This window comes from Lytechinus variegatus, chromosome 1 (genome assembly GCF_018143015.1).
Source record: "Lytechinus variegatus isolate NC3 chromosome 1, Lvar_3.0, whole genome shotgun sequence".
Taxonomy (NCBI): domain Eukaryota; kingdom Metazoa; phylum Echinodermata; class Echinoidea; order Temnopleuroida; family Toxopneustidae; genus Lytechinus; species Lytechinus variegatus.
The window spans coordinates 9,151,503-9,167,548 of NC_054740.1; the positions used below are offsets into that span (position 1 = coordinate 9,151,503).

At 36.6% G+C, this 16,046-nt stretch overlaps 1 protein-coding gene across 2 annotated transcripts; it reads left to right on the plus strand.

Annotated features, from left to right (window-relative positions):
* Positions 1 to 82: 82 nt before the first annotated feature.
* Positions 83 to 13,728, plus strand: LOC121421798 (protein YIPF5-like). Of its 2 annotated transcripts, none has more exons than XM_041616629.1 (7): positions 83 to 174; positions 7,310 to 7,448; positions 8,516 to 8,679; positions 10,611 to 10,645; positions 11,358 to 11,468; positions 11,977 to 12,158; positions 13,072 to 13,728. In XM_041616629.1, exons 2-7 carry the CDS (start codon positions 7,342 to 7,344, stop codon positions 13,232 to 13,234), a joined length of 762 nt encoding a protein of 253 aa, XP_041472563.1. In that variant the 5' UTR covers positions 83 to 174; positions 7,310 to 7,341; the 3' UTR covers positions 13,235 to 13,728. The 2 variants fall into 2 exon arrangements, with proteins under 2 accessions (XP_041472563.1, XP_041472623.1); XM_041616689.1 differs by lacking the exon at positions 83 to 174 and adding an exon at positions 4,466 to 4,545.
* Positions 13,729 to 16,046: the final 2,318 nt, after the last annotated feature.

The following is a 16,046-nucleotide window of genomic DNA, read 5'->3' on the forward strand; positions in this document are numbered from 1 at the left end:
TAAACATGGTAAAGGCTGGCGATTATTGGGCAGAGCTAGCTAGCGAAGCCGCGCGCCGAGCGCGAGCTAGGCGCTGGATCTGGAGTGAACATCGACCGTACCACGTCAGCTGTTTACGTTGATATAGCAGACGTAACGGAGGCACGGAATTGGAATTGGGCGAATTTCTGGAAGGTAGGCGATATATATTATTGTGTAACGAAATTAGGGAATTCTACAATTTTCATGTTATTAACTCAATTTGAATGAGATCTAGAAACGAAAGGGGAGTAATTATTGATTGCATAATTCTTGAGACGCTACTCCGACGTCCGACCGTGACAAAATGTATTACCCAGTCCCACTCGTGGGTATCTGTGTGTTGCAGGAGACGAACGAAGACGTTGAGATCGTGACGTGACAGTGACACACCTGAAGGCTGAACATGCTGAACGAAGAGTGAAGTAAAAACACAGAGTTCTTTATTCTGATTGTCGAATTAATAGTGGACCTACCATGTATATATTGACACATGTTTTTTAAGGAATTCTTTGTCTGAAATAGACAGCTGGCAGCCCTCTGTTTGAGGAGTTTTTTAACATTTTTTTTTTTAAAATTTCTCCTCGTACACAGACGGCTCGCTATCGTCTCGATAGTAATAAGTAATACAATAGTCGTGATCATGATGATGGTAGTGGAGGTGCCGTGGCCGAGTGGTCTAAGGCGCCTGGCTATACATGGAAAGTCCGGGGTTCGATCCCGGCCGCGGCAAGGCATTTAATCTACAATTTAGTACAATGCTCTTTTATCCTGCTTTCAAATAAATGGAAATGCTGTATGCATTGTTGGTAACTAGGTGTGCACTTGTTTTTAAAAAAAAAAATAGTATCGTGTAACCCAGGGAACTCCCGCCCGTAGCGGGCGGGAGCCCAGGGGCTTACCGTGTAATTGACCGTACTCACGGGACATGGGTAGATTATGGTCAAAATATCTAGCAAGATAAATTATGAAAACAGAAATTATGCTCTTACCACGATTATATGGATGATCATCATGATCATGATGATGGTCTAACGAGTGGCAGTTTTTCTGACATCTGGGCACAGACTGGAACCTCAAAAAACGAAAAGTTTTCTCCTTCCACCCTCATCTCGATCGGCCATTTTTGTTATGAATTGTGACAAAATGGCCGATCGAAATGGGGGTAGAAGGAGAGAACTTTTCGTTTTTTGAGGTTCCAGTCTGTGCCCAGATGTCAGGAAAACTGCCACTCGTTAGACCTTCATCCATATAATCGTGGTAAGTGCATAATTTCTGTTTTCATAATTTATCTTGCTAGATATTTTGACCATAATCTACCCTTGTCCCGTGAGTATAGGTCAATACATGAGCTCCTGGGCGCCGGCCCGCTACGCGGGCGTGGGCCGGCGCTCCCTGGGTTAGCTATCGTGCAGCCACCAGTAGGGGACTTGCAATGCAAAATCCCCCTGTCGGGGCTCTTCAATTTTTGTCTTTAATGAATAAAAATTTTGAAAATTAACGTGACCAAAATGCAGATTTATATTCCCTCTTGGCATTAATTGCCAAAAAACAGAGAAAAATGAAGTTGAAAGGAACAAAAATAGTGACTTACCTCGGCTGTCGAGCAAATTCACTTCCCCGTTTTATCCGATCTTAAGTACATAAACATATCGCCATTGAGTCCCCTGTACAGATCGCGCAAGAACTTCGGTCTCTGTATTTGGTGAGTGAAGCCAACGGAGTTCAGCTGAACAACCAACAAAACAGAGACCGAAGCTTTTGGTCTATGTCTGAAACAGACTTGAGAATGAATCTTAATTCATAAAAAAGATAGCTACATATCTACATATGACATACATGAGTAAAAAAAAAAGAAAAACTGTATTCCTCTAGGCCTAGTACTGATTATAATTGACAAGTTTTTCTTTTAATTTACATTGTCACTACTCATTCCATGAACAAGGTTATGATACAACCTTCTGGATCTGGATGTATATGATGCAGGGCCCTCCTGGGCCGAGCATAAACGCATCGGGTGAGAGGGCGGAGTGAGGATCTGTCAATGGCCTTCTTGAATGAGCTTGTCGATGTTTAGACAGGAATAACCATCGTTTCTGGGGATTTATTCAACAATTTCTGACATTTTACTGTAATCCCCATTCACCAACGGTAGAGTGTTCGTGTGAGCTTGCATGTGTTATCACGTCCTCCCTTTTGTCAATCAACTGCCTACACTTTGATGTACTTTTACACATCGAATTTACACTCTAAGGATTTATAAACTAGGCCCTACAAACTTTCAATATTTGATATTCCATGATTAAAATACTTTCAATGATATTGATGAAAAGGTATGAAAATTGTACTTTACCAATGTTTACTTGTCTTGGACACCAGAAAAACAATCAAAATGAAATATTTACAAACGAAAGGAGAGGGCGTCAACAATTTATGAATGTGATATCGATATTGCTTTCGATATTAATTATTATGCGATCTGCCCCACATGCGAGCTAAACCACTACGATCACAGGTAGCAGACGAAATTCGATATAGTTGTCTAAACTCCAGAAGGCTGCAGCACGTTTGGTCACCCTATCTAAAAAACATGTTCATATCACACCCATTCTGAAATCTCTTCATTGGTTAAATGTTAATGATCGCATCATCTTCAAAATCCTTCTTGTATTTCATGCAATTAACGGCTCTGCTCCACAGTACAATATTAAATAAATCAGGAAATACACTCCAGTGAGGTCCTTAGGTTCATCCAACTCTGGTTTCCTAGTTATTCCTAAATCCGTTAAGACATGGGGGGTTCGGGCTTTTGTTCACGCTGGCGCTGTTCTGGGCAAGTCCAAGAAAATGTCACCCTAGAAGGCAAAATTTCATCTTTAATTTAAGAAGTTCTCTTTGGTAAGGTAAGAAAGCCCAAATATGAATTTTAAAATTTTGTTAGGAAAAATTTGATTATATGCATATTTATGCTAATTTGGGGCACCTAATTTGCATAATTGGTAAAATGGGCGTTACGTATGGGACAATTATAAAAACTCGTAGAAAATAATAATAAAACTTCTGAGATTGAGTCATAGGTAGGACATGGACCCCCTAACATCTTATTACTTTTTGGGGAAAAAAGTGGTGTCATCTAATTAATTATGCAAATTAGGTCTTGTCCAAGGATGGAATGTTCCATACGTAACATTTTGAGGATGTCTTTTTAAGTTATTTCTCATAATACAATACTTGTATTGTTGCATCTCTGGGAAGTTCTAATTTATTAAGTATGAAAATGTTATACCACAAAAAGTTTCAAAAATAGAGTTTACTTATTAATTAAAAGTTAATCAAAAAATTGTTACGTACATGTATGGGACATTTACACACAATGTAAATGGGGAGATATGTGTACAAAGTGAATGGAGAAAAACAAATTTCAGGAGTGCTGTAAAAAGTGATTATTTACCTTTTCTTTAGTTTTTAAAGACTGATTTGTTATGAATACTGATTAATGAAAACAATCGAAGCGAAAAAATTGTGAAAATTGAAAAATATAAAAAATCAAAACAATAAAGAATACATAAGAAATTCATGAAACCATGAAAAACAAGAAAAAAATGTTGAAATGGCTAATTTTCTTTTCAGTCATATAAAATATGTCTCAATAGAACATTTTAAAAGAAAAACTCTTGTTATTTCCATATTTTAAATTATTTCAATTTTTTTAATTATGGGGGAAATTGTGTACGTTCTCTATGGGGAGAAAATGTCCCATATGTATCATGTCATTAATTTGTTTAATTAGAGTCTGTAATTAGAGGGATTTGGCTTATGACATGAAATTTACCTGAAATGTACTAGAGTATTGTGACTTCTATCACACTAAGGTACAAGTTGTCAAATGAAAAACTTTCAGAGAATTCTCAACTTGAAAAAAATGTTTTTAAAATTGTCTTTTTTTCTGCATCCCATACATGTACGTAACGGCAATTTTTTTCTCTCTAAAAGGTCAAGGTCAAATTTCACTATTTTTTGCATGATTATTCTTCTCCTAGATGTGTACCATCATGAGGGTATTCAATCTAATCAAAGTCATTTAACACTATTTTTCAGGTCATTAAAATAAAGCCTCTGAAATGTCCCATACATAATGTGTGCGAATTCTTGGACTTGCCCTTCTATGGAATGATCTTCCCCTGACAATCCGTGAATGCACGCAAGTCCATTGATACATTTAAACATTACCTCAAGACTTGTCTATTCAATGCCTCTTACTCTTAATTGTTCCTGAATCTAGTACTATTGTATTTGTTCCTTTTCTTTCTTCTTTCACTCTGCCTTGGGCACTCTGCCGAGTGGATTTGGGTCATTACAAATCACATATATTATTAGTATTATATCAAGACATTAAAAAGTTAATAACGATAATGATGTCATTGAAGATGGCAACTTGCAAGAAAAACCGTCACCTCAGGTGAAAATGTCTTAGATGAAAGATTTCTCGATCATCCAGAGGATTTTTATCAATAACTCCGGTCCAAGGTACACAATTACTTATATTTCCTTGATAATGGAAACCATGAAACTGCGAATTTCGCTTAAAAACAGTTTTGAATCCAGAGGATTTTTATCAATAACTCCGGTCCAAGGTAAATAATTACTTATATTTCCCTGATAATGGAAACCATGAAACTGTAAATTTCGCTTAAAAACAGTTTTAAATCGCGACCTACATGTATAAACAATAGTTCACTTATATGTTGGCTGTACGTACGGGCCTCCAAGCTCTTCAGTCTATGTACATGTATTGGTGAGTGGAGCCAACGTAGTTCAGCGGAACAACCAAAATACAGAGACTGAAGCTTTTGGTCTAGTCGATGTTGAGTTGATGACAGCGTCACTCAGGTGATTCCACTCAATGATAGTGGATGGAAAGAACGAGTTCCTGTATTGTTCAGTTCTTGCTCTGATTGGATGGTAGCACTTGTTATTATGTAAACTGTTCCAAGAGGGTACCGGGTAGTTGCTTTTGTCTTGCTTTCCTTTACCAACTTTCCATCCTGCATAATAGGGGGACTCCATTCCTTTCATTCCTCTTTGCCTTGATGTACCTCCAGAAAGGTTTAGGGTTCTTGTTGGTTTTGAGTTCATCAATGGTGGAGGAAGTGAGGTGGTCTCTTTCAGTTTCAGCCCTCCTGAACTCTTGTCTACTCAAGTGTTGAAAGACTTGTAGTCATCCCAGGAGTTTGACTGCTTTGCTCTCTTGTCCTTTCTGGTCTTCCTCTTCACCATCCTTTTCAGCTTGTGGTTGAACCAGGGAAGAGATTGTCTGCTGCTGCTCGACTTAGATTGGATCTGTTGCTCTATGATGTTCAGCAAAGTGTCTCGCAGCATGTTCCATATCTTGTACATTGGTTCTTGCCTCTTTCTTGCGATGACCCTTTCAGAGAGTTCAGCTACATCCTTCTCGACGTCATCCCAATCTGCATGCGAGTACTTGTAGATTTTCCTCCGTAGTGTCTTGACAACGACTTGACAACCTCGTTCTCTGTTACTACTCCCTATGTGGTGAAATAAGTTTGGCAATGTTTGGCTTATATCCTCTTTTTCTTTGGGACAAATGCTTGATTTTTTTGACATTGTCAGTTTCCATTACAACTATTCATCATATAACTTGGCTCTTAGGTAAATTTGATTCTTTAAATTATTTTTTCTTAATTGAAAATAGAGATTGAAAAATGACAATTGTCTTGCCATATTACTTTCCACCAATAGAGGGTGTGCACAAAATTCAGTTTTTGAGCGCTCTGGTGAATACAAAAATTACTCCCAAGTTACTAATGATTACCAGTAAATGAAAAATGAATTGCAACTGTATGGAAATTAGTATTTTGGGTCACAAAAGTGATATATTAATGATTTTTTAAATTGTGTACTGTGTACAGCATTGGCATACCATAGTCCTACCTGTATATTCCCCACAGGCAGGATGGTAATGAACCCTTGAGTGTGTTGTCGTTAGATCTACTCGTTAGAGTTGAGTAGAGGCGCAGGTGCGAAAATTGGGATTATCCCAGAAAACAATGATATCCTCATAAACCAAGACAAATCTTGTCTTGATAAATTGAGATTGTCCTTGTTTATGGGGACGTTTCGCTTACCCTGCAGTAGTCAGGAGGCTCCTAGAGAGTAAAAGTCATTTACTAACGTATGCTTACTGATACTCTCAATGGAGCCAGGGATTCCATCCCATTCACCTGCGTGTACTGCCGAAAAACCCGAAACTTTCACCCCCTGAAATTTCTACTTTGCTTCTAAAAGATCTAGCCCTAAATCATGTAATTGGGATACAACTTCATTTCTGACATTTCTACGCTATCAATTTCATTTTTAAACAAGAATCGTTACGTTGGCGAAGAATAATGAGAAACAAGTTGGCGGGGTAAACATCAGGCAAGTCTCCCCCGTCTTTTCATAATATTTTTCTCATTTTTTTAATGAATTTTTGTTTAAAAATTAAAACGATAGCGTAGAAATGTTAGAAATGAAGGGCTAGATCTTTTTGATGGAAAGTAGAAATCTCGGGGGCGAAAGGTTTAGGTATTTTGGCAATACACGCAGATGAATGGAATTGAATCCCTGGCTCCGTGGAGAGTAAGCATACGTTAGTACATAATTCTTACTCTCTAGGAGCCTCCTGGCTACCCTGCAGGACATAGACTGCAATTACGCCCTTACGGGGAGTGAGAGTGCTGAAAACAGAAATCAGTTACCTCAATTTCCCCAGTTCACTGTCTGTTTTTCAGTCCCTGTAAACTTAGCCAGGAGGCTCCTAGGCCCGATTAAAGTCATTCCACTGACATGCTTAATCTCCACAGAGCCAGGAATCCAGAGCATTCACATTTCACCTACACACACAGTCATTTATCCCATGGTTTGACTCTAATAAAAAACTATCAAATCTTTAACTTTTCTAGCCCTACATGTAACTTAGTAAATGGGCTACAAGTATATTTACCCCCCCCCCGCATGCACTAATGGTGCGTGTATTTATTCAAATAAAGTGTAAAATTATTTAGAAATAATATAAGAACAGGAGCGTTTACTCACGGTCGGTAATTGTCGTCATCTTGTCATCTCACCTTGGTGTTAAAAATATCCCGCACGCTGGACCAGTTGAAGCGGGATTTGTGTAAACTGGGACGATCCCAATTTTCCGACCAGTGCCACAACTGAATAGGATTAGGAAACAACAGTCAATAAATAAACATGTGACAGTCTCCTTTTGTTTCATCTCTATTTGCAGTTGAATTAAACTTTGGAGATTAGCTCTATTGTATGGCTGGATACGGTGATCAGGGCTTCAACCAAAACATGGATCAAGGAGGCTTTTTTCAAACTGACTATGACCAACAGCAAGGCTATGATGTTGGAGGCCAATATGGGTGAGTGATGTTCATTCTTTGCTTTATTTGAAATCACTTTATTGGAATCACAATAAAGGAAAGAAGTTTACAAAGTGCATAATTTTACAAAACATAATAAAGATTAAGATCAGCCCAAGGTCATGACTTGTTACTATCGCTCAGTGCAGGGCAGATAGTATCGATTAAAGTGACCGGTACACGAGTGTAGGAGATGATAGACATATATAGTCCAGTTATGATAAACTTAATTAAAAAGTATAATTTCTTTATTGAAGGGGGTGTTTGAAATGTCATCGTTCATTGAGGTTATTGGTATTGATTAAACTTTTTCTAAATATTATTTTGTTTTTTACAAAGCTGTTTTTCCATGTAATTATAGTCAACTTTATTTTCAGAGTAGTGTGAAGTTTAAGGAAATTTAAGGAAACATAAAAAGAGTGTCAAGAAATAAAAACAAGTAAAAACAATTTTCAAAGTATTGTTAGCTCATAACAAGTTTGAATATCATATTCATAACCATGCACAGTATCTACAAAGGTTTTTTTTATCATTCTTTCAATCAATGCTTCTCAACAAAGATCTGCATGCCTTTTGGCAAGAAGGTACCTTAAAATTTTGTTTTTGTATGGAATTGTTTAGAACATAGAGCCCTCAAAACAAGACTTATGTTTTTACGAGTCATAATTGGTTACATATGTGTAGTTATGATGATGATAATGTTGATGGTGATGATAATTCATATTCATGATGAAGATGATGTAGGTGATAATTTTGATGATGATGATGATGGTGGTGGTGGTGATGGTGGTGATGATGATGATGATGATGATGGTGATGATAATGATGATGATAATGATGATGAGGATGATGACGGTGCTGATGATGACAGTGATGGCAATGATGATGATGGTGATGATGATGATGATGAATTAATGATGATGATAATGATGATGGTGTATATTTTTTATAATGGTGGTGATGATGGAGATGATAAAATGGTGATGGTGCTTGTAGGGATAATGGTAAGGAAGAAGATCATGTTGGTCATTTAGTGTAATGTTATCCATGTACATTATTCTTAACAGTGCTCCTGGGGGCTATGATGACTATTCCCAGCAAGGTTATGGAGGTCAACCTCAAATGATGTCACCACAGGTCCCCTACACCGGTCAGATCATGACCCCCGAACCCATGCCATCAGGGGCCAGTTACTCTGACAGTTTTGATGATGAACCTCCACTCCTTGAAGGTATGTCATGAGAATCTTTACAAAACTACTATAGAGTATTTTATTCTTTAATGATTTGGATGCGCTGGTATAAAGAGATGAATACAAGTAGTGGTAACAATTTCAGAATGAGTTTGCACAAAATCCGATAAAATGGCCACTCAAATGTGCCAAAGGATTGTGGAAGACAATGTGTACTGCTAAGGAATTAGCAAAGCAAGCATGTCATTCAAGTCAAATGTCAGGTCTATTTCCAAGCAGTTATAATGTGCCTATCTGTGTTTGTGATCTTCAGTTTTATCGTCTTCAGCTTAGATTTCAGGATTGCACAAAGTTCAGTTTTTGTAACTGTACCAGATCTAGGTCTACAATGATATACAGTGCGTCCCAGAAAAAAAAAAAGAAAGAGGGATTCCCATGTCTTTTTTCTTCAAAGGCAAATAAATTAAGTTATTTCATTTACATAATCATATAATTCAAATATTCTTCTTTATTTCGATACCTAACATGAGATGATCACTTCACGCATTAATGAGCAAGACGAGTTTGAACCTTTAAAGCTTGTGTATAGTTTTGGTAAATCCACCAAAATGCACCTATCACTATTCCAATTCATTGCTAGCTAATATGAATGGATATGCCCTATAACAGTTATGATGTGGAGGATATGAAATGAAAATGTGTTTTACAGGATAAATTTTGCGATTTTACATGGAAATTTAACTTGATCGGGTCACCCGATCAAATTAAAATATCTGTGTGTTTTTGTCTTTCAATTAAATCCTATTCCAAGTCATGGAATGGGCTGAAACTTTCAAGATATGTTCTTTGTCTGTAACTTTTGGATATCTAATCACTAAATTTATAAGATAAGTGCTTGAATGCCCATTTTTTAATTTAAAACAAGCATCGCCGAGAGAGGGCGCTATATATCCAAGATTTGAGTATTTGAAATTTTCTCAGAGAAGTGCAGTTGGATAAATATATAACGGTCTCTACGCTTCAGTAAGACTCATATTAGATGATATTCGATTATCAATCACATTATTGACCCTTTACCAAAGCTATACACAGGCTTTAATATCAAAACCAGGTTGCACAGAAAAATGGCAAAAGATTGGTTCGAGATACGATGACCGTGCTAATTCAACGATTTGCTTATTAGCATTTCTCTTGTATTCTTTGTTAAGCTTCTCTCACTGATCCCTGAAATAAGAGTGGATTCAAATTCACACGTGAGTTTCTGTACAAATCGTTTCTGATATGCCTCAATATTGTTTGCAGTCCGCCAAGCGTGAACACTTTGCTTAGCTGTTGGTTTGAAATTCGAGATGAGATTCCACTCTTGCCATGAGTATCAAATTTGTAGTAAAAACCATATTTAATGATTGTGAAATCTATCTCTCAAAACTTTTCCTTTTTTGTGGGAGGCACTGTATAGTGCCAAATATCCTTGGCTGTACAGACTTTCTTATGAAATAATTGTTACTGAAACTGCATCCATTCATCTTTAATGAAAGAGAATGAAAAAGTATTGCTTGACGAATGACAACATGAAGCACCATGCTAAAATATTTTAAGATTGATCAGTAGTTGTGACATACAAATTTCTAAATTGTGTTTTAAGTTACGTATTCTGGCAGTGTAGCTCATTGGTAGGTTGCTTCCATTTGGGCATGGGTTCATTTCCCAGCCAAAACATCTATTGATCTCTTGCTTCTAGCAAGCTGCTCAGTATTGAGATGGGAGAAGGGTATGCTGTAATGATAAGTACCATTTTGCAGGGCCAATTTGTAGTGCAGTTTCATAACCAAAATTATGAACTAACTTTGGTTTTGGTTAAATTCGGTAATCTGAATTATTGACTTTCGTAGTAGTAATAGTATTTATTGATAGCAGTGCATTTACTTTTGAAGTCTCTTTTTTTTTAAATCTCTCACTTCCTTATTCAGAACTTGGAATCAACTTTGAACATATTTATCAAAAGGTAAGGAGAATAAAATCATATACATAAATCAGGTTTTATGTAAATGCAACATGTAACACAATCAAATATGATGGGCTACATTACAAAAGCGTAAATACTGTATCTGATGACCCTAAATAATCATTCACATTTCAAAATTTCAAACTTTTTTTACTCAGTCCATGATGCTCTTGCCGCTCCATCTCCTCGTATTTGTTTTGTTTGGCACTTTGTCTAGGTGATCTTATTACCTGAATTGTTTTCCCTCGCCTATTCTCAATATTGCCCAATTTCTGTAATAAAGAGTAAAATCGGTTCTTTCGAGTCATGCATGAGTAAGGGCTCATTTAAGGCAAAAATTGTCACTTTCAAAGGTTATTTTTAGGATGATTTATGCAAATTCTGGCTTTGGTGTCTGTTTTCATTTTCATTTCATTTTATTTTCCACAAATCAATCAAAATACAAAAAAACATATAACTCATTCCGAAATAGTATGCATAATTACAATATAAATGCAGATTCAAAGTGGATGGACCTAAAGTCCTTTGGTGTTTGTTGTGTTATAAATCGTAATCTATATGGTTTAGAATTCTTCCTTGTAGAGAGCATCAAACACTTAAGATTTTCATGCTATATCAGAGAAGCAGTAACACTGTATCTCTGTATACTGTGTTTAACTGCATATTTCTTTTATCAATGATTGTTGTCCTTTTATTTTGTTTGTTGTTGCAGACACTGTCTGTTTTAAACCCCATGAGGGAGACAGATCCTGCAGCTATCAATGATTGTGATCTGGCAGGCCCCCTTGTCTTTGCCTTGGGCTTTGGTGGAACCCTTCTGTTGGTAAGTTTGTATTAGATACAAGTTAGGGGGGTTGGCAAACAGAAAGATGTACATCACCTTGGCCTTGGACCATTCTGAGGTTTTTATACCAATATTATTGGTAGCACATTCTGAAACCATACAGAATTAACTGTTTATTACCTATTCAGTGCACATCATTATCACTAAAAATGTTACATTTTAGGCAAAGCTGTGAAAAAGATGTTCAGATGGTAAATTTGTTGACATTGATAGATGCCCTAGTCTTCTCTATCATATGAGATAAGAAAGGCAAAATTTTGCTCACGCTTGGCTCAACACATGCCTTTTTTCTCCAGGGTGTCAAAATGGCTTGACTAATATAAAAGGATTGGACACAATGAAAGCAGCAATCTGATTTTAAAGGCTTTGCTGAAAAGCTATTAGGACAAACCAGTGTAATCCGTGAACAACCACTGAAATCAAAACCTAATGGATTTCTTGCTTCATAACAACATAAAGAAGAATTTGACTGGTTTTTCATTTGCAGGCGGGTAAAGTCCAATTTGGTTACATCTATGGTATTGGTGGTATCGGTTGCCTAGGAATCTGGATGTTGCTGAATTTGATGAGTCTGACGGGAGTTAGTGCAAGTTGCATCGTCAGTGTGTTAGGGTACTGCCTACTTCCAATGGTCTGTCTCAATTTTCTTGCCATCATCATCAACTTACAGTAAGTGCCAACTGCTTTTTGTTATGTAATTAGACCAGCTGTACCATATACGAAATGAAATATGAAGTAATGGTCAGAGTTCATGTGGCATGATTTGTTTCCATAAATTTTTGTAGATACTAGTCCTTTGCTTGTCAAAGGGGAATTTACATAAATCTTTATATTTAGCAATCAACTGTACATAGAGAAATATGACAAATAATTTGAAGTTAGGTGAAACTGAACAAATGCAAATTACAATTTTTAAAACAAAATTGAGCAGTAGGACATGATATTTTTCAGGTAATAATTTCTTTAACACTGTCATGTTTCCTATTTATTGTTTTCTGACATGTATTTCTGATTTTTTGTATTGTATTTTTTGTATTACTCATGAAGATCTCAATACCTTGAATAAACTTTGCACTTTTAGGTCCTACAATGTGAATGGCCGACCTATTGTCTCTTATAGGACTTCACTAAATCATATGATGAACCAATCTTAAAAAGATAACTTCCAGTTGTGGTAATGATTTCAAAATGAGTTCGTACAGAATCCAATGAAATGACTACCAAAGTGTCAGTTTGTATAAATAAAAAATATGTGCCAAAAGATTCTGGAAGAAATTGTGTAATTGCTGAGAAATTAGCAAATAAGCACAGGATTCAGGTCAAGCGTCATGCCGACACTCAGCAATAATAATACACTGTCCCACTTGCGCTTATCTGTGTTAGTGATCTTCAGTGTGAACATTTTTCAGCGTAGATTTCAAGATTTCACAAAGTTTAGTTCATGTAACTGTACCAGATCCTGATCCTCGATGATATAGTGACAATTAAGCTTGGTTTCACACAATTTCTCGTGAAGTCAGTGTTTACTGCAACTACTTTCATTTATCTTTAAATCAATTTTCTCTTTGTTTCTCAATCACAGAGGTATAATTGGTACAGTAGCATCATTACTGGCTATAGGTTGGTGTAGTTTATCAGCATCCAAGCTCTTTGTGACTGCGTTAGCCATGGATTCACAGCAACTCCTCGTAGCCTACCCCTGTGCACTGCTCTACGGTGTCTTTGCCCTACTTTCTGTCTTCTGAGTAAAAATCATTGAAAATGCTTCACCAATTTAAAGTTTAAAACATTCAGTTGAAATGGAAAGTTGACATGTGCATATGACGACTTATTGGGTGTTTAAAGGAAAACTTTTGTGCAACAAATGGAAAGTCACTAGAAATATACAGTGTTACCCTGTAGACTGCTGCAATGCTATAGTAGAGATTGAACAACTCCCAAGAATGTTCTGTAATCTGATTGGTCCAAATTGGATCATGTGATATTCAGCGAATTCCACTATTGCATCCAAAATGCACTATCCTGCACTCTGACGTCATACCAAATGTACTATCCTGCAATCTGACTTCAGAGTGCAGGATAGTGCTGGTTCTGGAATTATCTAGAATTATCTAGAATTATCTAGAATTGAGATCAAATATAGCATTCGGGGCAACTCGGTAACATGGGTGGGGGGTTCAACAAAACAAACAATACATGCAGTCTTGTGCATATAGGACCTAAATAATGAACTCTGTGCTCAACTCGCCAAATGGATATACCACACTCGGTCCACAGGTATATCCATTGGCTCTTCTCGCACATCGTTCATTATTTGGCCCTGCATGCACACGCTTACGTGCATTATTTGTATACAGTCACCCATCAAGAGCATTTTGTATACCTGTCGGGTATATATCCACAGTGTACTCATTCAATTAGAGAGGAATGGAGTTTTCTGACCATTAGACATGATGTAATTGCTATGTATGCTCTTCTCCTCACCTCATATTGCCATCCTTTGTAAAAAAAAAATTGCTGTGACATGCAAAGGAAGGTGTGGGATTTGATTCAATGGTACAGCATAATTAGACAAGAGGCATATATGAGTCTGCAGAGCCTTGTGTCATCAAATATATTTCCCATGCAAAAACGTCAAGACTGACTGACTTTACCAGTAACCACATGACCTTATAATGAATGATGGTATTTAGTCGTATCTTGATAGCAGTAACAGGTATATCTACATCTTTAGCCCTGGTTATTTTCCCGTCATACTGAAGCATCATTAGAAAACAAACATGAAAATTCAGTAGTTTAGAAATTTAGCCTTGATGAATTTACTGTATCTCATCAATATTTATCTTCTCTGATTCACAATACCCAAAATATTGTGACTGTGTGAAAGTAATCACTGATCTTGCATTATTTATTGTCTCCTCTGTTCATTTTTACATACAAAAAAACTCTGAGCTAAAATTTGAACGTATTTGTGGCATGCACTAACTTATTTTCTTCAAAATCTTTGCTTGTAATGACCATTGTTAACTTTAATGCAAATCATTGCTTATGCGAGAGATAAAATTGATATGTGCTCCTATGTACATTCTACAGCATTCTGTAAAGTACTCTACTAATCTGTCTTTTGTAAATAAATATAAATATATCCTGTCATTTCAATTTGATATCCATTTTGTGGATTTTTGTTGTTTTGAATTTTAGTGGGGAATCCAACCCAAAGGAAATAATGTTTTCAGAGGAACAAGAAAAATCAGAGCTGATCGGGGAAAGTTTAAACAATATCCGCCCAAAATAAGAATCTTTTGATTTGTAAAAACTTGCAATCATTATACCTATGGGGACTTCAAATTGGCTTCATTGAAAATGTCAAAAATACTCTTCCATTTAGCTCCAATATGATGATGATAATGATGACTATGGAGGTTATAATAATTATAATGATGTTGTTGATAGAGTAATGATGGTGGAGGTGGTGGAGGTGGAGATGATGATGATGATAGGGGTGGTGATGACTAAGAGACAATGGTGATGATGATGAAGATGATGATGATGATGATGATGATGATGATGATGATGATGATGATGATGATGATGATGATGAAGATGATGATGATGATGGTGATGGTGATGATTGTGGTGGTGGTAGGGGTGGGTATGATAGTGGTGATGATGATAATGTTGGTAAGGTCAATGGAGATGATGTTGATGGTGGTGGTGGAGATGGTGGCGGTAATTATCTGATGATGGTGATGAATGATGGTGGTGATAATAATTATGATGATGGTGATGATGATAAAGATGATGATGATGGAGATGATGATGATGAAGATGATGGTGATAATGATGGTAATGATAATATGCAACATTTATATAGCGCTTAATATAAATGTTTCTAAGCGCTGCATACTATATGTGATGATGATTATGGTGGTGGTGTTTTTGACGATGTTAATGATGAAGGTGATGGTTATTGTGCTGAAAATATAGTTATGCTGAATACAAATATGCACAAGGTTTGATTTTGTTACCAAAAACGTTTATCATTAAAACGGTAGTGGCCGCGGGGGGTAATGGTAAAACGTCGTTCCCTTAACAAGTCAGCGACATGATATTGAATCAATTTCGGAAAGTAATTCACCTTTTTATTGCATAATTATCTTTCCCCAACAGTTAAATGTAAACAAAAGAGTATAAACAGTATGCCTTTAATCTAACAGTTCGTATACGGGGAGGAAGGGGAAAAGATTGACGCATTGATTTTTGCCAAACAGGAAATCATCTCAAACGGTGACATGACATGTTTGACTGATCGATAGCGGATAAATAAAAAGATCAATACAGGAAGTATCGAGGGACGAGAGTGATCGATATAAAACGACGGCCGGTAAAGTTAACTTATTGGTTTGATAAACTGGCTTTATATATCTGGCTTGTGTACTGATTCTACTGAACTGCCTTTTCTTATTTTAGAAAAGGACATACAGGCTCGAAAATATATTTACATAAGTGCACGATACGAATAGCTAATACTCTTCTAGCAGAAAATCCCTATCATAA

Bases quoted from the DNA above. Each gene is read 5' to 3' on its own strand.
- LOC121421798 (XM_041616629.1), top strand. From the start codon at position 7,342: ATGGCTGGATACGGTGATCAGGGCTTCAACCAAAACATGGATCAAGGA. The intron at 10,646-11,357 runs GTAAGGAGAATA...TTGTTGTTGCAG, and splicing joins TTGAACATATTTATCAAAAG to ACACTGTCTGTTTTAAACCC. The intron at 12,159-13,071 runs GTAAGTGCCAAC...TCTCAATCACAG, and splicing joins GCCATCATCATCAACTTACA to AGGTATAATTGGTACAGTAG.